This window comes from Staurois parvus, unplaced genomic scaffold, assembly GCF_062004578.1.
Source record: "Staurois parvus isolate SC_StPar_1 unplaced genomic scaffold, SC_StPar_1.0 ptg000548l, whole genome shotgun sequence".
NCBI lineage: Eukaryota > Metazoa > Chordata > Amphibia > Anura > Ranidae > Staurois > Staurois parvus.
Genome location: NW_028318344.1, coordinates 4,180,290 through 4,205,898, shown reverse-complemented (window position 1 = coordinate 4,205,898; position 25,609 = coordinate 4,180,290). Strand labels below are relative to the sequence as shown.

The following is a 25,609-nucleotide window of genomic DNA, read 5'->3' as shown; positions in this document are numbered from 1 at the left end:
TTTCTAACTGTGATAGGAGATCCAACTCCACCTCATCCTTCAGGTTAGGGGACCTGTAGCATACCCCCACTAATATTTTCCCACTAGTTTCTTCTCTTTGAAGTTCCACCCACAGAGACTCCACTTCTCCTCATGCCCCATTTGCAATTTCATCCCACATGTCCACTAGCAAATCATTCTTGATATACAGGCATACCCCTCCTACCCTTCTACCCTCCCTGCCCCACTGATACAAGGAATACCCCTGGATAGTTTCTAACCAGTCATGTGAGCTGTCAAATAAAGTTTCTGATATTCCCACAAAGTTGTAATCCTCATCATGTATCAGCAGCTCAAATTCTTCTATTTTGTTAGCTAGGCTCCTAGCATTTGTGTACATGCCTCTCAGTTTTGTACGGGCACACCTTATTTCCTGCTTAGTTGCTTTGTGGCTGTAATTTTGTTTTGTCATCCTACTTTTCCAGGGTTGCGGTATCATGGTTACAGCCCCCTCTGACCTTCGCATGCAGCTGGCTATCACTTCATCATCTGAGCCCCCACCACCTAGTTTAAAAGCCTGTCCAACTTTTTGTTTATCCTCTTCTCCCCAACAGAGGTGGACCCTCCTCATTAAGGTGCAGTCCATCCTTACTATAGAGCCAGTAACCAACTGGAAAGTCAGCCCAGTTCTCCAGGAACCCGAACCCCTCCTTCCTGTACCAATTTCTCAGCCACTTGTTAAGTTCTCTTAGCTCCTGCTGCCTCTCTGGTGTGGTTCAAGGTACAGACAGTATTAACAGTATTTCTGAGAATACCACCTTGGAGGTCCTTTTCTTCAGCTTAGCCCTTAAGTCTCTAAAATCATTTTTTAAGACGCTCCACCTTCCTCTTACTTGGTCATTGGTACCAACATATACCATAACAGCTGGGTCCTCCACAGCCCCACCAACCAATCTGTGCATCCGATTCGCGATATGGCAAACCCCAGCATCTGGTCAACAACATACTGTTTGGCGATCATGGCGAACATTGTCACCTTGTCACATACACCCCTAGTGGAAACTACCAATAGCCATGCCAACACACATTGAGCAGGTATGGTACTTAGTTTCCACTTTTAGCAAGCCAGTCCAGAAAAATCATATGGTTTAATGTAACAGAGGTAAACAAAAGCAGACATATATGACGTCAACTAAACTAATGTAGCCACCACATTTAAGGACTAATAAACTGCAGTATATTACATTTGTGGTTTGAGATTTAGATACAATTTAATGCTTTTGCTGCCAGAGCCATTTTTTGCACATGTTTAAAAAATAATTTTAGGCCTGAAGCTTAGGTAAAACCCCACACAGTATATATTTTGTGAAAGCAGAATTGGAATAAATTGGAGGTAGTTCTAACTTTTTATGCTACATGGTTTATGAAGCATACATTTTCAGAAAAAAATACACTGATGTTTATTGTAGTGCACACAAATGCAATATATTATCCAATTTTTGTTAAAATATAAAAGATTACGGTAGGTTGCAGTGAGTAAATAGATACCCAACATGTCAAGCCTTAAACTTGCATGTGGAACCAATAACCCCTATATGTAATAGCATTTTTACTTTGAAATTCTCTATTTATTTAAATGTACTGTAGTAATCTAATGTGCTTAGCGTACTAAGAGAATGCAGCACTCAATAGTTCCAGATACAGGAAAAATCAAAATAGTACTTAAAAAGGTGAGTAATCTCTTTTATATGTATCAACAAAAGTGAATGTAACAAAACATCACCCATTTTCAATATTCATACTATCAATCTCTATTCCTAAAAACAGTACATGACATTGCAAGCAGCCAATCAAAAAATTGGAAAAATAGCAATAAGGGAAATATTGAAAAGTAATTAAATGTGCATATATAGTCCAACCCCAGTGTTCAATCAGGGCTCGAGAGCCATCCAATCGATAGAGCTTGTGCAGTGCTTCCAGGTCACCAGACCACAAACAGTGCCAACTCCTTACCAGAAATATTTGGTCTCTGTATTAATAAGAGATTAAAAGCAATTCAACCAATGAATTGAAACCCCCCTGGATTAGCTGCCCCTCTCCATGTCAATAGAGCATCCAATCGATAGAGCTTGTGCAGTGCTTCAAGGTCACCAGACCACCAACAGTGCCAACTCCTTATCAGAAATATTTGATCTCTGTATTAATAAAAGATTTAAAGCAATTCAACCAATGAATTGAAATCCCCCCTGAATTAGCTGTCCCTCTCCATATACATCTCCTCCACTCATGTACCAGGCCAGTAAACTATGCCACTCTCCTCAGCAATAATAGGAAGAAACAAAGAAAAACACCATAGAGTAATGTCTCTAAAACTCATTATTTACTAAGAATAGAACAGGTACACACAAAAACAAAAAACAATCTACCATTGTACAGCAGCGGGCGTGATGAAGTCACAGGCCACAAGCCCCATCTTACTTGTTTTGTCGACAACAGGACATATTCAAGGGACAGGTAAAGGTTCTATTTATTGGGACATCAGATGTCAATTCGAACCCTGATGTCCCTCCTGAAAATTGCACTCCGTTAACTTTCTTCCTGGCCATAATGGCCAGGGAAAGTGACAGCAGAAACTAAAAGAGACAAAATCCTTGTTCGCTGGTCTCATTCCTCTCTACCTAGCAACACCTACTGTGCAGGTCCATAGGTGGGGTAGTGGAGCCTGAGAAATATGGTGGAGGTTCGCATGGGGTGGGGGGGTATATTGGGGGTTTATGAAAGTGATCCTGTAGATTTATGTCTGCAGGATCACTTGTACCTCAAAGCTGATAGCTGGCTTGTGAAATTTATATATACACCCTCTGCTGCCCCCAACGTGTGGCATACATTCGTGACAGTTACAGGATTAAAGGGAAAAGTCCACACAATTTAGGTAGCTAGAGCAACAGGTTTTTTTCCTTTTGGGATAACAGTTTTACATAAATGATCAAAAGCCAAAGATTTTAAGCACCCCTGTCAGTGTTAAATAGTTTGCCTCAATCCCCTAACTGCACAAACAAAACAAACACCCTATACTGTAAGCCTAAGGCATGATCCAGTTTGCTCCAGTGGGGAAACAAATCCTTCCTGATCCCCCTAAAGGCAATCAACAATCTTTGGTGTTATTACATATAAATATTAATATCCAGTTATATTTTGTGCATTTAGGAATGTACCTAGTTCCTGCTCTTTTGTAAAACAATTTACTGAGCTAGCCAGAACCGAGGGAGTCTATTCAACATTTTTACAGCTGTTGTGTGAAAAAATCTTTCTGTATGTTAAATCTTGTTTCCTCCATATGTATAGAGTGCCCCCTTGACCTCTGTAATGACCTTAAAGTGAATAACTCAACACCAAGTTCACTATATGGACCACTTATCTATTTATACATGGTGACCATATCCCCCCTTGAATGCCTCTTAACCACTACCAGTCCAGACACTTTTACCCCCTTCCTGACCAGGGCAATTTTCAGTTTTCAGTTCTATCACACTTTGAATGACAATTGCGCGGTCATGCAGCACTGTACCCATATGAATTTTTTACCATTTTTTTGAGACAGATAAAACTTTATTTTGGTGGTATTTATTCACCGCTGGGATTTTTATTTTTTTTACTATGTAAATGGAAATGTCCAAATATTTTGAAAAAAAGGGTTTTTCTTATAACATTTTGCAAATAAATAATATTTCATTATAAATCTTGGCCAAAATTTATTCATTATATCTATTTTTATCTTTTTAGTAAAAAAAAAATAAGCCAAATTTTTTTATAACCAAAAATTATAATTTTTAAACTTTTTTATTTAACATTTTTATTTTTTTTTTATATTATTATTATTTTTTTACATACTGTCACCCTAGCAGTACAGTGTCACCATGGTGACACTGTACTACTTTTGGGGGGTGATGAAGATTTTTTTTTTTTACACTGATTGCTTTTACACCCATATAGGATGTAAAAGCAATACTTTCTCTCTGTCTGCATTCTTGCAGCCATTGAGAACTACTGAGTGAGCCGTGGTTGGTCACAGCTTGTCACATGGTACAAGGCTGTTGTGAATAGCCTTGTACCATGTGACCTCTGTGATCATTCACAGATTTCACATATAGTAAGCAATGATGTCACAAGTGACATCTTGCTTACTACTTTGCATGTGATCACTGATTGGCCAATCAGTGATCACATGATCGGGACCTTGTACAGAGGTCCTTCCATTGATCGGTGTTTCATTGTGTCTGGAGGACACAGCGGGCACCGGATCGCGGTGCTGCGTGCTCCCGGGGAGCGTGCACAAGCAGGGTGCAGGGAGGCCGTTTTTAAATGGCCACCCGACCCTGCAGTGCCACCGTCCAGCTGTTTATATACAACGGTCGGTCGGGAAGTGGTTAAGAGAAAATAAATTCAGTTCCTCTAATCTTTCCTCATAGCTGAGCTCCTCCATGCCTCCTAATAGCTTGTTTGCCCTTCTCCAGCTCTCCGATATCCTTTTTGGTAAGCTGGTGCTCAAAACCAAAGTGCATATTGCAGATTAGATACGTTGTGAAGTTTTTTTGTTATGAATTGGAATTTGGACAAAATTTACGCTACTTAAAGATTTGGATGTATCCAAATTTCCGAATCACAATAGTAACAATTTTCAATTAATCCGAAATAAATTATAATGAAACAAATTATTTGAATCTGAAAATGAATTCAAAATCAAAAACGAATTCCAATAACATGGAAAAATTTTGCAATAAATACAGTAAGGTATAAGTGAAGTAAGATAATGATTTCTACTTAGGCTGCTTTATAGAATATAATAAAAGGGAATAGAATAGAAAATTAAAAAAAAATAGAATTGAACAGAATAGAATAGAATAGAATAGAAAATAATGGAATAAACCATAATAGAATATAGAATATATAAAACAGAATAGAATCATATAAAAAAAAGAATAAAATAGAATGGAATAGAAAGGAATAGACTAAAATAAAACTGAATAGACTAGAAATGAATAAAATAAAACATAATTTAATAGAACAGAAAATAAAGGACTAGAATAGAAAAGAATATAATAGAATAGAACTGAAAGAATAGAATAGAAAATAAAAGATTAGAATGGAGAATAAAAAAATAGAATAAAACAGAAAAATAGAATTTAACAAAATAAAAAGAATATAACCATCTTCAGAAATCCAAATTTTGAATAGAATAGAATAAAACAGAATATAGCCATCTTCTGAAATTCAAATTTTGAACAGAATTGAATAGAATAACATAGAATAAATCTAGCCGTTTTCCGAAATTCAAATTTTAAAATTCAAATTTGGAATAAATTCGAAAATAACGAATATATGAAACGAATCTAAATATAAGAAACAAATTCCCAAAAAATGGATCATTCTAACATAATGAATATTATGAAACAAAATTATTAACTTAACAAATGTATCTGAAATGAAACACATTTTTTTGTTGCGCACATCTCTATTCCACATGAGGCCTCACTAAGAATGCAATGGATTCTGGTCCAGTTGTAGCTTTTTCATACACAACTTTTTGCGAAGTAGAAATGTCACTATTTTGAAACAAAGTATTGTTTTATTGAGGAAAGTCTATTTTAGCAACTTGTCCAGCTTTCTGCATAGTTGCCATAGCGTTTACTTTCTAAAGACAAAAAAAAAATAGAATAGAACAGAATAAAATAGAATAGAATAGAAAATAATGGAATAAACCATAATAGAATATAGAATATATAAAACAGAATAGAATCATATAAAAAAAAGAATAAAACAGAATGGAATAGAAAGGAATAGACTACAATAAAACTGAATAGACTAGAAATGAATAAAATAAAACATAATTTAATAGAACAGAAAATAAAGGACTAGAATAGAAAAGCATATAATTGAATAGAACTGAAAGAATAGAATAGAAAATAAAAGATTAGAATGGAGAATTAAAAAATAGAATAAAACAGAAAAATAGAATTTAACAAAATAAAAAGAATATAACCATCTTCAGAAATCCAAATTTTGAATAGAATAGAATAAAACAGAATATAGCCATCTTCTGAAATTCAAATTTTGAACAGAATTTAATAGAATAACATAGAATAAATCTAGCCGTTTTCCGAAATTCAAATTTCAAAATTCAAATTTGGAATAAATTTGAAAATAACGAATATATGAAACGAATCTAAATATAAGAAACAAATTCCCAAAAAATGGATCATTCTAACATAATGAATATTATGAAACAAAATTATTAACTTAACAAATGTATCTGAAATGAAACACATTTTTTTGTTGCGCACATCTCTATTCCACATGAGGCCTCATGAAGAATGCAATGGATTCTGGTCCAGTTGTAGCTTTTTCATACACAACTTTTTGCGAAGTAGAAATGTCACTATTTTGAAACAAAGTATTGTTTTATTGAGGAAAGTCTATTTTAGCAACTTGTCCAGCTTTCTGCATAGTTACCATAGCGTTTACTTTCTAAAGACAAATATGCTGTTCACTTTGCAGGGGAATTTGCCCCAAAGCTTTGTGAATGTGCTGGACTTTGCCTTTGCAAAGAATGCCCAATCATGTGCAAGGAAGATAAAAAACTGCATTTTTTCTTGCAAATGGTGGGATGATGGAAGTCAGTGGAGTTTCACTTCATGACGTGAACAACTTATTTGCAGTCAGTAAATCAAACCCGAAGTCTTCAGGCCCTTAAACAAAAGATAATATCCAAAATGTTAAAACATTTCAGTCTTTTACATATTTGTCATTGAATACATTTGTCATTTGGAAAAGCTGCTTTATAACTACTCATTTTTTATACACAAAACAATAATTTGAATAGAGAAAATGTTTCTAGTATCAGCCAACAAGCTGTCCTTTGGCCATGGGGTCAACATACACCCACATTAATGCACTTCATAGGGATAACATAGTCAGTCAAATGTCTAACTGAGAACTACAAATAGTAATTATACATGATGAGCTTACATGCACTACATACTTCCAGATTGAAAAAAATAGTAATTTAAAGTGGTTGTAAAGGCTCAAGGTTTTTAACTTCATGCATTCTATGCACGAAGGGAAAAACCTTGTCTTTGCAGCAGCCCCCTTAATACTTACCAAAGCCCCCCTCTCGATCCAGCAATGTACACATGAGCCTCCATTGGCTCCTGCTGCTGTCAATTTCAAATAGTGATCCAATGAGGAGAGAGAGGGGGCAGGGCTGAGCTGCCGCCCTGTGTGTGATTAACCGCTTCCCGCCCGGCCTATGGCCAGATGGCGGCCAGCAAAACACCTTGTCTCTCTGGGTGGCCATATGCCATATGGCGTCCTTTCAGGCATGCGCGGTTTGCATGCCTGCAGAGCCACACAGCAGCGCGATCTGTCACGTGCCTCGGGCAGATCTGTGTACCGGCCCCGTTGCTGGTACCAAGTGACTTGCTGTGACTAATCACAAAAATAAAAAAATAAAAATATAGATGATTTCCCCAAAGTAGTACAATGTTACTATGGTAACATTATACTACTTTGGTCATAGTGAAATATGAAAAAAATAGGAAAAAAAATGTAAACAAAAAGAGAAAAAATGTAATAAAAATAAGAAATATTAAAAAATTAAGAAGAAATTAAAAACAAATTATCAATTTTTTTTTTTCGTACTGTCACCAGGCAGTGTCCCTGATCACCACCATGCCAGTTATATGATGACACTGTACTGTACTGGTGACAGTATGTAAAAAGAAATAGTGAAAATCATTTTTTTTATTTCTTCATTTCCGAAAAACAAAAAAATTATGAAATACGACTGTCTACTTTGCAAAAAGGGGTCATTTGGGGGATATCTATACTGTTCTGACATTCTTGGACCTCAAGAAATTAGATTGGCCATCAGTACTTCAGGATTGATCAATTTTCAGATATATCCCATAGTTTGTGAACTCTTTAACTTTTCTACAGACTAAATAATAAATACTAATTTTGGTTATTGTCACCAAAGACATGTAGTAGAACACATTTTGGCCTAAATTTATGAAGAACAATTATTTATTTGCAAACTTTTATACAGAAACAAAGAAAAACATGGGTTTTTTTCAACATTTTTCGTGATTAAATACCACCAAAAGAAATCTCTAGTTGTGTGAAGAAAATGATAAAATTTTAGTTTGGGTGCAATGTTGTATGACTGTGCAATTGTCATTAAAATTGTGAGAGCGCTGAAACCTGAAAATTGGCCTGGGCAGGAAGGGGGTAAAAGTGCCCGGTATGGAAGGCGATAGACACGCGGAGCAGCAGCTAGGGAGCAAGCCTGCTTGGGTGCCCTCATAGCAAGCTGCTTGCTCTGAGGACACTTGGCAGGAAGTAGGGGCCAGGAGGGGACCCAAGAAGAGGAGGTTCAGGGCTGCTCTGTGCCACTTTTGTGCCTACTTTTGTCATCTTTATAAAGAACAAGCTGTGAGCCAAACCCACACACTGCCAATCGCTGGTTATCAACCTAAGGGCCTTGATCTATTTTGGCTGATGCCCAACCTCTGGCCAAGGAATAGGAAAGGGTGGAGCTATTTATACATCATAGTTTTTTCTAAGCAAGGTCTTTTAAAGATACAGTGCATTGTTTACTTTACTCATTCAAAACCAACCCATTATAAGTGAAGAATGTGCTGTATCTTTAAAAGAACTTGCTTGGAAGGAGCAGTGATGAAATAGTTCCACACTATCCTGTTTTTCATCACCTTTATGACCAAGCCCATTTATTGCTGGGTGAAGGATGTTGGTGGGATTTGTACCTTCTGCAACAGTAAAGCTTATTTAATGCCGGAGATATTGGAGCAGGGCTACATTATTTGTTTTAAGTGGTGAAACAGACTGTGGATGTTGGTGAACCAGCCAACACCCTATATCTAAATCTATAGCATTAAAGTGGTTGTAAAGGCTCAAGGTTTTTTACCTTCATGCATTCTATGCAAGAAGGTAAAAAACCTTCTGTGTGCAGCACTGCCCCCAGCCCCCTCAATACTTACCTGATCCCATCGCGATCCATCAATGTGCACAACAGCCTCGGCTGTCCCGGGTCTCTGTCTCCTCATTGGCTGAGACAGCAAGCAGGAGCCATTGGCTCCTACTGCTGTCAATCACAGCCTGTCATCCAATGAGGAGAGGGAGGGACGGGGCCAGGCTGCAGCTCCATGTGTGAATGGACACACAGAGCAGCATGTGCCTCCATAGCAAGCTGCTTGCTGTGGGGGCACTCAACAGGAGGGAGGGTCCAGGAGAGCCTGCGGGTGACCTTAGAAGAGAAGAATCCAGGCTGCTCTGTGCAAAACTACTGCACACAGTAGGTAAGTATATATATATATATATATATATATATATATATATATATATACTGTATATATATATATATATAGTGTGTGTGCACTGTACACTAAACAATCAAATGCAATAACCAATCACAGTATGTCCTCAAAATAATAATATGACAAAAAGTTTATTGCTAAAGTGCTATAAAAAGTTCAAATTCATATAGTGAATGAATAAAAAAAGTCCCAAGTCCAGTGACACAGTGCTGTGTGCTGAAAAATCTTCCAACAAAAGTGTATAGGTGTCCACAAGTGCTTGACACAACGGAAAAATCACCCTCTTACCAGACACATTGATCTGCAATCCCTGAGGACACCATTTTTGGAGAAACGCGTCGGGCGGAGCTTTCTGTGGCATCACCACGTTCCGACCGGTGGTCTGTCACTGCAGAATTTTAAATTTGTACACTGCTTTTATGCACCTTATCTATGTAAGTGCAATACTTTAATAAATCTTTTGTTGGATTATTGGGTTGCATGAAGTTTTCTTCTTCTGTTTTAAACCTTTCTTAACATGATGTGGAGAGCTGTTTGATGTGATGAATCCGTTGAGGTGAACCTGCAGTTGTTCATTCATCTCCACTCTAACATGGGTGTCAGTGTTGGATCTGAACACCATCTGCTCGTCTGATCTCTTGATTGGAGATCAATGTGTCTGGTAAGAGGCTAATTTTTCTGTTGTGTTAAACACTTGTGGACACCTATACACTTTTGTTGGAAGATTTTTCAGCACACAGCACTGTGTCACTGGATTTGGGACTTTTTTATTCATTCACTATATGAATTTGGACTTTTTATAGCACTTTAGCAATATACTTTTTGTCACATTATTATTTTGAGGACATACTGGGGTTTATTTACTAAAGCTGGAGAGTCCAAAATCAGACTCCCTTCTGCATAGAAACCAATCAGCTTCCAGGTTTCATTGCCAAAGCTTCATTGAACAAGCTGAGGTTAGAAGCTGATTGGTTTCTATGCAGAAGGGAGTCTGATTTTGGACTCTCCAGCTTTAGTAAATAAACCCCACTGTGTTTGGTTATTGCATTTGATTGTTTAGTGTTCAGCGCATTCACTTTATATATGTTTTGTATTATACAAGAAAAGACTAGCAGCAGTTCACTATATTTATTCACATATTTATTTATTCACTGTCATTAATTGTTTTGGGTGTAGTGCAGGTTTTTCCACTTTTTTACTTATACTCTAGTAGGTAAGTATAACAGGTTTGTAATTTTCAAAAAAAAAAAAAAAAGAACCTTTAGAATCACTTTACGATTCTCTTTATTTTCTAGCTATCCATATAAATGTGATATGTTTAAAGTATATAATCTTGAATATGTGCATTAAAGTTTAAAATCCTTATATATATGTATAGCTTGTAATTATACACTATTTTCCCCGTACATGTGGCAGCAAGACAGACATATTTTCTGACTGCCCAGTTATTGTGTTTTACTAGATGTCTCTCCCGCTAAGCTTAGCAGTCTACCCAGACTATCTCTAACAATAATCTGTTTACCTGATTTCCTCAAGCAGCTAAACCACTTAAACTGTGCTAAAGTCACTTCTCAAACAATGAGATCACATGTTGATTCATCAAGCTGGTATACCACTGAAACATACGATAGTGGCCTTTCATTTCATTGTATACATTTGATAGACAGTATTTGGTAAACCAGTTTAGGTTCTATTTCAACATTACAGATTAGGCCCAATAACTCCTCAGAGGCCATGCAATGCTATTGCAGCTTCAAGTATCACAGCCAATCACAGGATTGGCGGTACAGAATTTAAAATTTTATGGCAGGTAAAACAGTAAACAAACTGGCAGCATAGTGGCTTAAGCAGGCCATAGATGGGTTGAAAATCAGCCGATTTTTTGGCTGAAAAAAAATCGGCTGATTTTCGCACCGTTAATGAGTTAATTGGTCGGCCGTTTTTCTGGATTTTGGCACATTTTTTTTATCGGTAAAGTTGGAAAAAATCGGCCGTTTTTGCCGATCGGCCGATTTTCGCGGCAATGATGGGCAAATCGGCCGATCTTTTTACCAATAAAAAATCTGTGCATGAGCCGTGACCTGCAAGAAGAAGAAAAAGAAGGAGAAGAAGAATTCCAGTTCACTATTATATTTGACATGAAAAAGTATTGCGGTAGCAACAATGTATCTATTTGTATCCGAATAAAAACATCTGTATCCGAAATGGATACAAATAGATACAATGTTGCAACCACTATACTTTTTACTGTCAAATATAATAGCGGAGCTCTCTGCAGGGACAGAAGTAATTAAATGCCGGCCATAGACGGGACGAAAATCGTCTGATTTTTTTTTACCGTTGGTGGTAACGTCGGCCTATTGAACGACCAATTTTTCATTTTTGTTTTTTTTTTAAATCCGCCGATTTTCGACCCATCTATGGCCTGCATTAGTGGTTAGCAGCACTGAAGTCGTTAGTTCGAATCCCAACCATGACACTCTGATGCCTGGAGTTTGCATGCTCTCCATGTGTCTGGTTGGGTTTCCTCCAAGTACTCCAGTTTCTTCCCATACTCCAAAGACATTCCTGTCTAAATTGGCCCTAGTATGTGTATGTTTAAATGTGAGTTAGGGACCTTAGATTGTAAGCTCCTTGAGGGGCATGGAATGATGGAATGTACCAAATATATGTAAAGTTAAGTTAAATTAATTAAAATAAATAAATCTAAACTGTGTACTTAGCTGATGCCTGGAGTTCTGTTTTTAAGTGCAAAGATTTTGACACCAGCATCTCAGAGAAATACTAAAAATGAAGTTAAATGGTTTAACTTACCAACATCTTACGAAATGGAAAAATAATGTAAGAAGAACCAACCCTTTATAGTGGAACTTTGGCTGGTGACGTTTCAGAAACACTTCTCATAATGCATAAGTATGCAGAGAATACTTGCACAGAGAGGGAGACTTAGTTTGCCCTCTTGCAGTGCTGCCAACTATGTGCTCCCTGATACCTTTTCATCACCACCAATGCCATCTTTTCCATTGCTTCTTTAACATTTTACATCTTGTTTCTGCAGTTTTTTAGGCAACCACTAATAATTTTCACTTGAGTTATGTTATCCCAACACCAAGTCCCTTTCTTGAAAATTTACAGCACTGTGCTGCAGGCAGTGTACACAAACATGGACTTTTTTTGGCAGAACCATCAATGCTTACATTAGCCCTTCCTGCCACAGGCTTCCACTTTCCCACCATCCCAACCACTGCCACCATATAAACAGGTACTGCAGTATCATACGGCAAGTATGATCTGAACTATCACTGGGTCTAATTTAGTGCCAGAAGAGATTTTCATGCAATTATACAAGTTTAATTTTTTTTTTTAACAAAATAAATGGGTGGACTACAGAGTATTTTATATATGCATGAAGAGTTCTTCTTGAGAAACTTATGTAACATAGCTGACCTATCAATACAAATGTTAAAGCGGCTGCACCATTCTTGTCTCATTGTGTAGCCTCAGGGGATTTAATAAATATCAACTTTCTTTCTGGTGCAAAATGTTCAATATTTTTTCATAATTATGCACATTTGTTGTGGTAAGCTTGTTCACCAACATCTCTCTTAAAACGATAAATTCAAAAGCATTAGAAACTGCCAGTGGCTTGACTCTCAGGGACACACACCCCTTGTAGCCCTCATCACATAGATGCCTAGTATTTTCAGTTAAAACCAGATGCATCCTCACTCTAATATACCCTACAGTAATGTGTGAGGATTAAACAAGTGTTTGCTACCCCCACCCACAGCTCAACCAGAAACAACCACCTGTAATGGTCACATTACTGCCACTTCAACAGAAAGAGAGGAACATCACTCCAGTTTTCATCTTTTTTTTCAGTCTTTTTATCCTCAATATACATAGTCACCCACCCTACAAATCCAGTCTTGACCTGGTGTGATCTGCTGCATGCCAGGTCATCTTCCTTCCTTACACAGATGCCTTCTGGGATATCGGATGTGGATATCCCAGGAGGCTCCAGGAGCAAAAATGGTAAATGGAGGAGGGAAGGGGTGAAAAGCAAGAGAAAAAGTAAATTAAAACACAAAACAAAGTCTGATACAATGAGGTAAAGTTTTTTCTTTTAGTCAAAGTCAATGTTTGGTGCTTAGAAGGCACAAACACATAAAGAGAAAAAAAAAACATTGTGCCCTGAACAGAGGAGGGGAGGATTTGAACCATGGTAAATAGACATTGAGTGGATTAAAGAGCTATTGTTAGCTGGATTCTAATGTGCAATAGTTACATTGATTCCTTGGTGATATAAATGAGTTTATATATATATATATACAGTATATATATAATTTACAGGTGAAACTCGAAAAATTTGAATATCGTGCAAAAGTTCATTTATTTCAGTAATGCAACTTAAAAGGTGAAACTAATATATGAGATAGACTAATTACATGCAAAGCAAGATAGTTCAAGCCGTGATTTGTCATAATTCTGATGATTATGGCTTACAGCTCATGAAAACCCCAAATCCACAATCTCAGAAAATTAGAATATTACATGCAATCAATAAAACAAGGATTGTGCATAGACCAATATCGGACCTCTGAAAAGTATAAGCATGCATATGTACTCAGTACTTGGTTTGGGCCCCTTTTGCAGCAATTACTGCCTCAATGCGGCGTGGCATGGAAGCTATCAGCCTGTGGCACTGCTGAGGTGTTATGGAAGACCAGGATGCTTCAATAGCGGCCTTCAGCTCTTCTGCATTATTCGGTCTCATGTCTCTCATCTTTCTCTTGGCAATGCCCCAGATTCTCCATGGGGTTCAGGTCAGGCGAGTTTGCTGGCCAATCAAGCACAGTAATCCCACGGTCATTGAATCAGGTTTTGGTGCTTTTGGCAGTGTGGGCAGGTGCCAAGTCCTGCTGGAAAATGAAGTCAGCATCCCCATAAAGCTCGTCTGCGGAAGGAAGCATGAAGTGCTCCAAAATCTCCTGGTAGACGGCTGCGTTGACCCTGGACTTAATGAAGCACAGTGGACCAACACTGGCAGATGACATGGCTCCCCAAATCAATACAGACTGTGGAAACTTCACACTGGATTTCAAGCATCTTGCAGTGTGTGCCTCTCCATTCTTCCTCCATACTCTCTTGGTTTCCAAATGGGATGCAAAAGTTGCTTTCATCAGAAAAGAGGACTTTGGACCACTGAGCAACAGACCAGGTCTGTTTTTCTTTAGGCCAGGTAAGACGTTTGTGATGTTGTTTGCTGTTCAGGAGTGGCTTGACAAGAGGAATACGACATTTGAAGCCCATGTCCAGGATCCGTCTGTGTGTGGTGGCTCTTGATGCACTGACTCCAGGCTCAGCCCACTCCCCAACACTTTTGAATGGCCTTTTCCTGACAATCCTCTCCAGGCTGCGGTCATCCCTGATGCTTGTGCACCTTTGTCTTCCACACTTTTCCCTTCCACATAACTTTATATTTCTATTAATGTGCTTTGATACAGCACTTTGGGAACATCCAACTTCTTTTGCAATTACCTTTTGAGGCTTTGCCTCCTTATGGAGGGTGTCAATGATGGCTTTCTGCACAACTGTCAGGTCAGCAGTCTTCCCCATGATTGTGATTCTTACTGAACCAGACTGAGAGACCATTTAAAGGCTCAGGAACCCTTTGCAGGTGTTATGGCTTAATTACCTTATTAGAGTGGGACACTTTGAGCCTAGAATATGGCACCTTTTCACAATATTCTAATTTTCTGAGATTGTGGATTTGGGGTTTTCATGAGCTGTTAGCCATAATCATCACAATTATGACAAATCACAGCTTGAACTATCTTGCTTTGCATGTAATGAGTCTATCTCATATATTAGTTTCACCTTTTAAGTTGCATTACTGAAATAAATGAACTTTTGCACGATATTCTAATTTTTTGAGTTTCACCTGTATATTCATGTCTAGTCATTTGTAGATAGATAGACAGTCAATTTTTCTGCTTTCCTGCTTACCATTCACCAATATGTTCTTTCCATAGATCTGAATATCACAGCAGCTGTTCTCTCTCTGCTGAGCATAACTCTGATGGTAATGGGATCAATCTGCATAACAATGGTTTTAAGCAAAGGTGTGGAATTCCTCCTGAAGCCTGCTTCATTCTTCTTCATTCTTTCTGGTAAGCAAAGTTTATATCCTGTTCATTGGTCACAGCATTTCAAAGGATTAGTCCACCCAAAATCTCATATTTCACTTGTCTGTAGACTGTGATAGAATGATTCAAACACTGATTATTTACACTTTTACACAGGTGGAGTCTTACCAAGCTTACCACTTTAGGTATCTCATCTTAAAGTCTTACTAAACCTAGGACCCTGCATTCTCTATATCTGGTCTCCCACAGAACACACAACATGGAAATGCAATTATTTTAGTAAATACATTTTCTCATCAGCAGTTAAAGAAGTCCTATATCAATGTCCAGCAGAGCACTGGTTAAAGCTTGTAGGAGGAGTTTTCATTCTCCTTTCACTGTCCTATGAGACTGCAGGAAACTTTCTAGCAATACACACCAAACTGTGAATGTGAAGCTTGCCCCCCAAGGCTCTGTTCTATCAGGAGATGAGTCCGAGACAGTGGAAGAAGGGGAGGATCAGAGAAGACAGGATTAAACATCCTTTTTACACAAAAAAACGTAATGGCAGATCATTGCTTTGTGGTGGTTAGAATGAACACAGATCTCTCACCTTTTATTATTTTTGAGTGTGCATGGTAGGTCTTTGTCTACAAACATATAAATCCCAGAGTCTCTTGTTTAATAGCTAGCATCTTGTGTGTGAGGTATCATAAAATAAAGGTAACCAGGTACATTAGATTAGTCTTTCACAAACAGGGTTCCTTTAGAAGTTTTTGGGGACTCCTTGAGAATTGGCAGATTTATCTCCTTACTAATGCTGCCAAGATTGGTTTGGCACTGACATCTTTCAGCAGAGTCAGTGTCATGAGATTAGTGGAGCCTCTACTCTCAGATAGGTAACCACTGACACCAAGTATCTCTTTAGAAATCTCTAAGAGGGGCATTTATCCCATCAATGTAGGGGGCATTCTGTTTTTTTACCCTAAGTGTAATGAGATATAATTCTCTCTGATCACAAATATTAGGAGGTCTTTTTTTCTCTGACTACCCAAAGTAAGACAATGCTTTTCTCACTGAACAAAAAGAAAGCCCTGCACTGGCCATCAATGTAAGGTGGCATTTCTCAAATGACCCATAATTAAAAAGAATGCTACAATTTTTACAGTTTTTTTCTGATCATTTTATTATACCTTTTTCTTTAATTATTACCTAAAGTCATTTTGCCAATCAAAACAGGAGGTAATCCATACTGGGTTTCAAATATGATAGGTGCCCCACATTCCTTATTCTTTGTTTTATAACTAAAACTTACTGACCACTCTAATGTACAATGAGATATATACACTTTGTGTATATATATGTATACTCTGGGCTCAGACATATTTCAACAGTATGAAATAATAATGCAAGAGATATGATTATTTAGCAACACCTCTATATTGGGCTCATTTAATAGAGTATGCCACAGAATAAAGGTTTAGGAGGTACAACCCCAGTTAATGAGTACAAGCAGAACACTAATAAAATGAAAATAGCCAGTTTAACAGATTATACAGTCACTAATAGTACGCTGTAACTATATAACTGGAACACCAGTAACAGGAGGGGGAAGATAAGGCTTTTTGACTTATCAGCTCCCTCTGGGCCACTGGTGTAACAATGAGGAATGTAAAAAATTGTGTAAACATATATATACAGTCAGGTCCATAAATATTGGGACATCGACACAATTCTAACATTTTTGGCTCTATACACCAGCACAATGGATTTGAAATGAAACGAACAAGATGTGCTTTAACTGCAGACTGTCAGCTTTAATTTGAGGGTATTTACATCCAAATCAGGTGAACGGTGTAGGAATTACAACAGTTTGCATATGTGCCTCCCACATCTTAAGGGACCAAAAGTAATGGGACAGAATAATAATCATAAATCAAACTTTCACTTTTTAATACTTGGTTGCAAATCCTTTGCAGTCAATTACAGCCTGAAGGCTGGAACGCATAGACATCACTAGACGCTGGGTTTCATCCCTGGTGATGCTCTGCCAGGCCTCTACTGCAACTGTCTTCAGTTCCTGCTTGTTCTTGGGGCATTTTCCCTTCAGTTTTGTCTTCAGCAAGTGAAATGCATGCTCAATCGGATTCAGGTCAGGTGATTGACTTGGCCATTGCATAACATTCCACTTCTTTCCCTTAAAAAACTCTTTGGTTGCTTTTGCAGTATGCTTTGGGTCATTGTCCATCTGCACTGTGAAGTGGCGTCCAATGAGTTCTGAAGCATTTGGCTGAATATGAGCAGATAATATTGCCCGAAACACTTCAGAATTCATCCTGCTGCTTTTGTCAGCAGTCACATCATCAATAAATACAAGAGAACCAGTTCCACTGGCAGCCATACATGCCCACGCCATGACACTACCACCACCATGCTTCATTGATGAGGTGGTATGCTTAGGCTCATGAGCAGTTCCTTTCCTTCTCCATACTCTTCTCTTCCCATCACTCTGGTACAAGTTGATCTTGGTCTCATCTGTCCATAGGATGTTGTTCCAGAACTGTGAAGGCTTTTTTAGATGTCGTTTGGCAAACTCTAATCTGGCCTTCCTGTTTTTGAGGCTCACCAATGGTTTCCATCTTGTGGTCAACCCTCTGTATTCACTCTGGTGAAGTCTTCTCTTGATTGTTGACTTTGACACACATACACCTACCTCCTGGAGAGTGTTCTTGATCTGGCCAACTGTTGTGAAGGGTGTTTTCTTCACCAGGAAAAGAATTCTTCGGTCATCCACCACAGTTGTTTTCTGTGGTCTTCCGGGTCTTTTGGTGTTGCTGAGCTCACCGGTGCGTTCCTTCTTTTTAAGAATGTTCCAAACAGTTGTTTTGGCCACGCCTAATGTTTTTGCTTTCTCTCTGATGGGTTTGTTTTGTTTTTTCAGCCTGATGATGGCTTGCTTCACTGATAGTGACAGCTCTTTGGATCTCATCTTGAAAGTTGACAGCAACAGATTCCAAATGCAAATAGCACACTTGAAATGAACTCTGGACCTTTTATCTGCTCATTGTAATTGGGATAATGAGGGAATAACACACACCTGGCTATGAAACAGCTGAGAAGCCAATTGTCCCATTACTTTTGGTCCCTTAAGAAGTGGGAAGCACATATGCAAACTGTTGTAATTCCTACACCGTTCACCTGATTTGTATGTAAATACCCTCAAATTAAAGCTGACAGTCTGCAGTTAAACCACATCTTGTTTGTTTCATTTCAAATCCATTGTGGTGGTGTATAGAGCCAAAAATGTTAGAATTGTGTCGATGTCCCATTATTTATGGACCTGACTGTATTTCGGCCTAAATAGGTATAGGCACCTTAAATTGAATAACAATGGCTTAGATTGCAGAGAGATCCCTTTACCTAGAAATTGCAGCTTAAGTTCTGTGATGTTTAAAGCTGATGTGATAGTAGCCATTGTCTTCTGCTGGCAGTGGTGGGGCCCATAAACAGTAGTGAGGAATGGTAATTTAATGAAGATAACAGACAGTCTGTGGTAAATGCTCAAAGCAAAGATCTCTTGCTACTGAGGTGTAAAGATGTCCACATGCAGTGTCTCTAGAGTGTTGTCAGAAAGAGGTTGGGCATCAGCCCACTCATCAATCCCATGGAAAGCATGGCCTCCTAAGAGCAGGGTTCTTGCACAGGTTCTCAGCTGTTCAAAGTAACTGCCTGATGGCCTGTCAGTGTGGAGAGCAGAGATCACTGGATGAAGACCGGATAGTGACAATCTTGATGCAGAGAAGCTGATGCAATCTTGATGTGGCGATTGGTGTCACCACTGTGCTGGGTTGGTCTGCAGTCCCGCAGTAGTACCCAGCAACCTATCTCTAGAGGAGAACCACAGTCCCCCTGTGTTTAGCTCTGATTCCCAAGAGAGCCAGCCAGTCCCTTGCTGTAGAATATGTAGACTTTCCCAGCTTCCCTCTGTATTCCAGCTCTCTGGTAGTTGTAGTTCACTCAGCACTCAGGAATACAGTATGTATTGGCTATAGGACTACAGATCCAAAGGTCCTCAGCTGTACAAGAGCTGTATCCACTCTGTTAACAGAAAATGATGTAGCAGTCCCAGTACTGGGCACTGGGAGAAAAGGAATAATTGTAATCCCATCTGAAAGCATACGTAAATGGCATAATGACATGTAGCACCTGGCTGAATATATATACTGTGTATGTGTATATATATGTATATATATATATATATATATATATATATATACAGTTGCAAGAAAAAGTATGTGAACCCCTTGGGATTACGTGGAGTTTTGCATGAATTGGGCATAAAATGTGCTCTGAACGTCATCTAAGTCACAACAATAGAAGAACACAGTCTGCTGAACATAATACTACACAAACATTAGATGTTGCCATGGTTTAATTGCACATAACATGTAAACATTCACAGTGCAGGGAGGAAAAAGTATGTGAGGCCCTAGCTTAATGACTTCTCCCAGACCTAATTGGAGCCAGGAGTGAGCCAACCTTGACTCCAATCAGTGTGATGATATTGGATGTGTTGCTGACAGCTGTCCTGCCCTTAAAAAACACACACCTGTTTTGGGTTTACTGGTTTCAAGAAGCACTGTCTGATGTGAACCATACCTCGCAGAAAAGAGCTCTCAGAAGACCTATGATCAAGAATTGTTGCCTTGCATGAAGCTGGAAAGGGTTACAAAAGTATCTCCAAAAGCCTTGATGTTCATGTGTCCACGGTAAGACAGACTGTCTACAAATGGAGAAAGTTTAGCACTGTTGCTACTCTCCCTAGGCGTGGTCGTCCTGTAAAAATGACTTCAAGAGCACAGCGCAGAATGCTGCATGAGGTAAAGAAGAATCCCAGAGTGTCAGCTAAAGACCTACAGAAATCTCTGGCACATGCTAACATTTTTGTTGACACATCTACAATAAGGAAAACATTAAACAAGAATGGAGTACATGGGAGGACACCACGGAGGAAGCCATTGCTGTCCAAAAAGAATATTGCAGCACGTTTGAAGTTTGCAAAAGAGCACCTGGATGTTCCACAGCACTACTGGCAAAATATACTGAGGACAGATGAAACCAAGATTGAGTTGTTTGGGAAGAACACACAACACTATGTGTGGAGAAAAAAAGACACAGCACACCAACATCAAAACCTCATCCCCACTGTGAAACATGGCGGAGGGAGCATCATGGTTTGGGGCTGCTTTCCTGCCTCAGGGCCTGGACGGATTGTTGTCATTGATGGGAAAATGAATTCCAGAGTTTATCAAGACATTTTGCAGGAAAACGTACGACCATCTGTCCGCCAACTGAAGCTCCGCAGAGGATGGGTGATGCAACAGGACAATGACCCAAAGCATACAAGTAATTCAACAAAACAATGGCTGCAACAGCACAGAATACGCCTTCTGGAGTGGCCCAGTCAGAGTCCTGACCTCAACCCGATTGAAATGCTGTGGCATGACCTTAAGAGAGCGATTCACACCAGACATCCCAAGAATATTGCTACACTAAAACAGTTTTGTGAAGAGGAGTGGTCCAAAATTACTCCGGATCGTTGTGCAGGTCTGATCTGCAACTACAGGAAACGTTTGGTTGAGGTTATTGCTGCCAAAGGAGGATCAACCAGTTATTAAGTCCAAAGGTTCACATACTTTTTCCTCCCTGCACTGTGAATGTTTACATGTTATGTGCAATTAAACCATGGCAATATCTAATGTTTGTGTAGTATTATGTTCAGCAGACTGTGTTCTTCTATTGTTGAGACTTAGATGACGTTCAGAGCAAATTTTGTGCCCAATTCATGCAAAATTCCACGTAATCCCAAGGGATTCACATACTTTTTCTTGCAACTGTATATATATATATATATAGTGTATTATATATAATACAAAAGTATTGGGACGCCTGCCTTTACATGCACATGAACTTTAATGGCAATCCAGTCTTAGTCCATAGGGTTCAATATTGAGTTCACCCACCCTTTGCAGCTATAGAAGCTTTAACATTTCTGGGAAGGCTGTCCACAAGGTTTAGGAGTGTTTCTATGGGAATGTTTGACCATTCTTCCAGAAGCAATATTCTAATTTTCTGAGATTGAGGATTTGGGGTTTTCATGAGCTGTTAGCCATAATCATCACAATTATGACAAATCACAGTTTGAACTATCTTGCTTTGCATGTAATGAGTCCATCTCATATATTAGTTTCACCTTTTAAGTTGCATTACTGAAATAAATGAACTTTTGCACGATATTTTAATTTTTTGTGTGTGTGTGTGTGTGTGTGTGTGTGTGTGTGTGTGTGTGTGTGTCATGGGCTATGATGGATATCCATGGCTGATCTCTATTGTTCTACTGAGATAAAAAATGCCCCAAACCTGACTTCGGAGAAAAGAGTGCTGGCATAATTTACACATACTGTATACATGCACTAACATGCTTGTATGCATGGAAATTTCATTTAGCTAAAAAAAAATGAATATTCTAGTAATTAGCATGAAATTATGTGCATTTGGCTCTATATGGCATGTGTGCGTGAACGCACATGTACCTGCGTAAAATTACCCCAGACTGAGCATTTTTTACACTGGATTTTTCTGCCAGCTCCTTGCAGAAAGATCCAATATAAATAGGATTATTTTAATATGCACTTGTGTATGAAACCTAATTCTATCAGACCACTGTTACAATTCATGCACTTATGCCTATCAGCTAGCAGAAGACACCACATTAGCTGCTGGTTAAAGACATTCTGTTGCTAAATTCAAAGTGAGAATAAAACTGTACCCTGTAAAGGAGATAATAAAACTTACATCTCCCACTGCTCATGCCCCAAGCACTGCCTATAGACTCTTCAGAAAATGACACTTCTGGAAGTGTCAAACCCCTGGTCTCCCACTAGAACTTTGTTCTGTAGTGACACAGGGGTCATGACAATGAACCACTAAATGCACTAGGGGACTGGGAATCCAAAATCTTCTAAAGTTTCCATGTCTAAAGAGACCTCAAGCAGAGATTTCTCAGAATTTATTGGAATAGGCAGTGGGAGAGGTACACCAAATTCTGAGTGCACCCGTTTTGGTAAATTTCTCACATTTTTTTTCATTTAACAGAGCATTTTTGCTTCTAATGCAACTTTCTATTGGGAGTGCTGCTGTACAAGCTAGGACAGGATGTTAACATTAAGACACATTCAGGTACCAGTTGTAGTTGCTAGTTGTATAAAAAAGGATTTTTCTTTTATAAAGAAATATACAAAAACATGAAATGGTCTTTTATATTTTTCCATATTTCAGTTTTAAAACATAAGGGATTATAAATCACAAGACTTTGGTTCATATATTTCACCCTACACAGACTACACAGTCTACACTAGTCATATGCCAAATACTTTTTATGAAAACCATCTTAATTCTTTATTATTATTTCTTTCCACAGGTGTGTTTGTCTTGATCACCATGGTAGTATTTCGTCAGGCAGTCATTTGGCTCATGGGAAGTAACCAGAACGTACATCTAGAATATGAATACTCATGGTCTATAGCATGTGCAGCAGCAGCAGGAGCCATCTTGGTTTTTGGAGGAATGTGCTGCTTGTTTTTGGTACTGCCATCTCTGCCCAAGAAACCTTGGGAATACTGCATGAAGAAAGGAAGTAGTTCTTAAAAAAATAAATGCAGACCGTTGGCGCTTACTTTTCTAGCTAATCAGCTGGAGACCGATCAAACATGGCCGGGTTCTCAACACTGAAGTCCTTTGCAAAATGAGGACAATTTGTTTACGTCATTGTCATTTTATGCACCTGATCCAGATTTACAGTCAGTATTCAGACTTTACAAGTTGTGGCAATCCTTGCAAAGGAATAAGCTTTGGTATATGGACAATCTATTTATATCCTATTTTGGACCGGATGTTTTTTCCCTTTTGTAAATAAGCTTTGTAGCATCCAGAACTCTGTTAATGTATTTTACTGGGGTTGGGGAGGGCCACTGTATAGAAAAATGTTTTTGGTGTTATATTATATTGTGCTATTAAAGGTTATTTTTATTCTGGTGAGTGTTTGCATTGAAAGTGCAAAAATATATTTCATGCATTGGCATTGTAACTTTTAAATCACAAATACTGTGAAAATCCATTATGGAAAGCTGACCAAGGATGCTGTTTGCAATGGATGTTATGAGCCAATTTGTATGGAAATCACAGAGGAAAAATGTATGATTTTGTGGACTGGCTAAGCATTGTGCATGTCAAGTGCATAGATTGTGGGTTTATAAGCAACAAAAGTACCTCCTTTAAAATGATATTAACAATTTGATGACCCAAAAAATGCAATTCAATTCAATCCTCTTTTACAGTTAGTTATCTTTATTGCATACACAAAATATTTTGTATCCAACAATTGAAAAATCAGAAGAAACTTTATTAAAATGATATGCCAACCTACAATTCACCATGAGGCAAAACTATAAGCCCCCAAAATACCTATGCCAAAAGTTGAAGTGTAATTAAATTAAAGTTAATGATTTTCAACTTTCTTTTACAGTTTTCTTCATTAAATCTACAAAATATTTTTATGCAACAATTGGAAATGCAGAAGCAAAATTATTAAAGCTGAACTCCATGAAAACAGATAAACACACTGTTTTAAATGCCAAAGGTTTTACATTTCTATTCATCCAGCTCTGAGATTCACACAGCTCTACCACACAACACAGCCATGCCTGGCAGGGTAGAATGGACTGACCATATAAATATATATGAGTGGAGTGCTGGAGTCAGGCTAGAATATAATTACACCATGGGAAGCATCATCCCCACATGAAACACCAAATATTTAATCTCAGATGGCTTGGGACTTTAATTATGCGTCCGCTAGTGACACACATGGATACCTCAATTATCTGTTAAAATTTGCACAATTTTATTACGATACTATTATTTTAAAACTCCCAAAAAGTACAAAGAAGCAGAATCGAGGGTACATAATAATCATGCTGTGGGCCATAGTTTACACGTTTCATGGGCCTACTCAATTCTTCATAACTCTTCTGGCCTCAGGAGCATATCAACTATTTTTTGCCAATAAACCGTAAAATAGACAATTACACTATATACATTGCCTATTCAAAAACATAAAAATAATATTCCAAAATACATTTATTAACTCAACTGCTAACGCTTGCAGCATAAAAAGGGAAAAATAAAAAAATGGCAGTTTAAATATAATATTATCATAATAAAATTATGAGAATTTTAACAGATAATAAGGTATAGGTGTGTGTCACTATCGGAGGCATAATTAAGGTCCCAAGCAATTCTGCAATCTCTATCTGTTTGCTCTTTCCTCCTATCAACACACCCCTTGTTAGAACATGAGCACTGCAACAAAACTGACTAACTCACTATACTGATTCTCTCTGTCCAAGTCTGGCGTTTACTGTACAGGGATTGCAAAAAGGTTGATACAATGTCAGATTCAGGTTCCTACACTGATGGCATTTAAAACATGTTTAATGATATATTAATTAGTACACATTAATGTTTATCTTTTTATATCTTCCCAGAGTTCAGCTTTAAATAGTATGTTAATCTAAAAACCATTATTTAAACTATGATGCAAAGCTATATGCCTCAGAAGTACCTATGCCAAAGGTTAAAGTGTAAAGTTTGAGGCTATGTCCAGTAATAAATGTTGCGTAAACACAATCTAGCTTTCACCAATATATTTGTTTTCTTGTTACTGTTCCTTTATCTTCTTTTTGTGCAGTGGTAGAGTGTTGTACCGTGTTAACCATCAATTAATGCAGAAAGTTTGGAGTTTAGACTTTCTGCATCTTTTTCTTGCGATAAACGTCTACAATTTACTCTCCTCAACCTGCAACCTGTTGTCAATTTGAAATCTGTCTTTTTTTAAATAACCTGCAAACTGATTTTCATGCTGATAGCTGTCCATCTGCTCTGTTACCCACATGGCTACACTCATCTTTTTTCCCCTAATTTATCACTTTACCAATGAATTTTAAAACACAAACAACACCATCTAGAAAGGTAAATACATATAAGGAATGC

General features: G+C 38.1%; 1 protein-coding gene across 1 annotated transcript in view; it reads left to right on the top strand.

Moving 5' to 3' along the window:
- CACNG6 (calcium voltage-gated channel auxiliary subunit gamma 6) overlaps positions 1-25,246 on the top strand; it is a 175,893-nt gene extending 150,647 nt beyond the window's left edge. The window contains exons 3-4 of the mRNA XM_089690971.1: positions 15,407-15,544; positions 22,980-25,246. Coding sequence (XP_089547097.1) covers positions 15,407-15,544; positions 22,980-23,206 — 365 coding nt within the window. The 3' untranslated portion in view covers positions 23,207-25,246. The remainder of the gene's footprint in view (positions 1-15,406; positions 15,545-22,979) is intronic.
- The last annotated feature ends 363 nt before the right edge of the window (positions 25,247-25,609 follow it).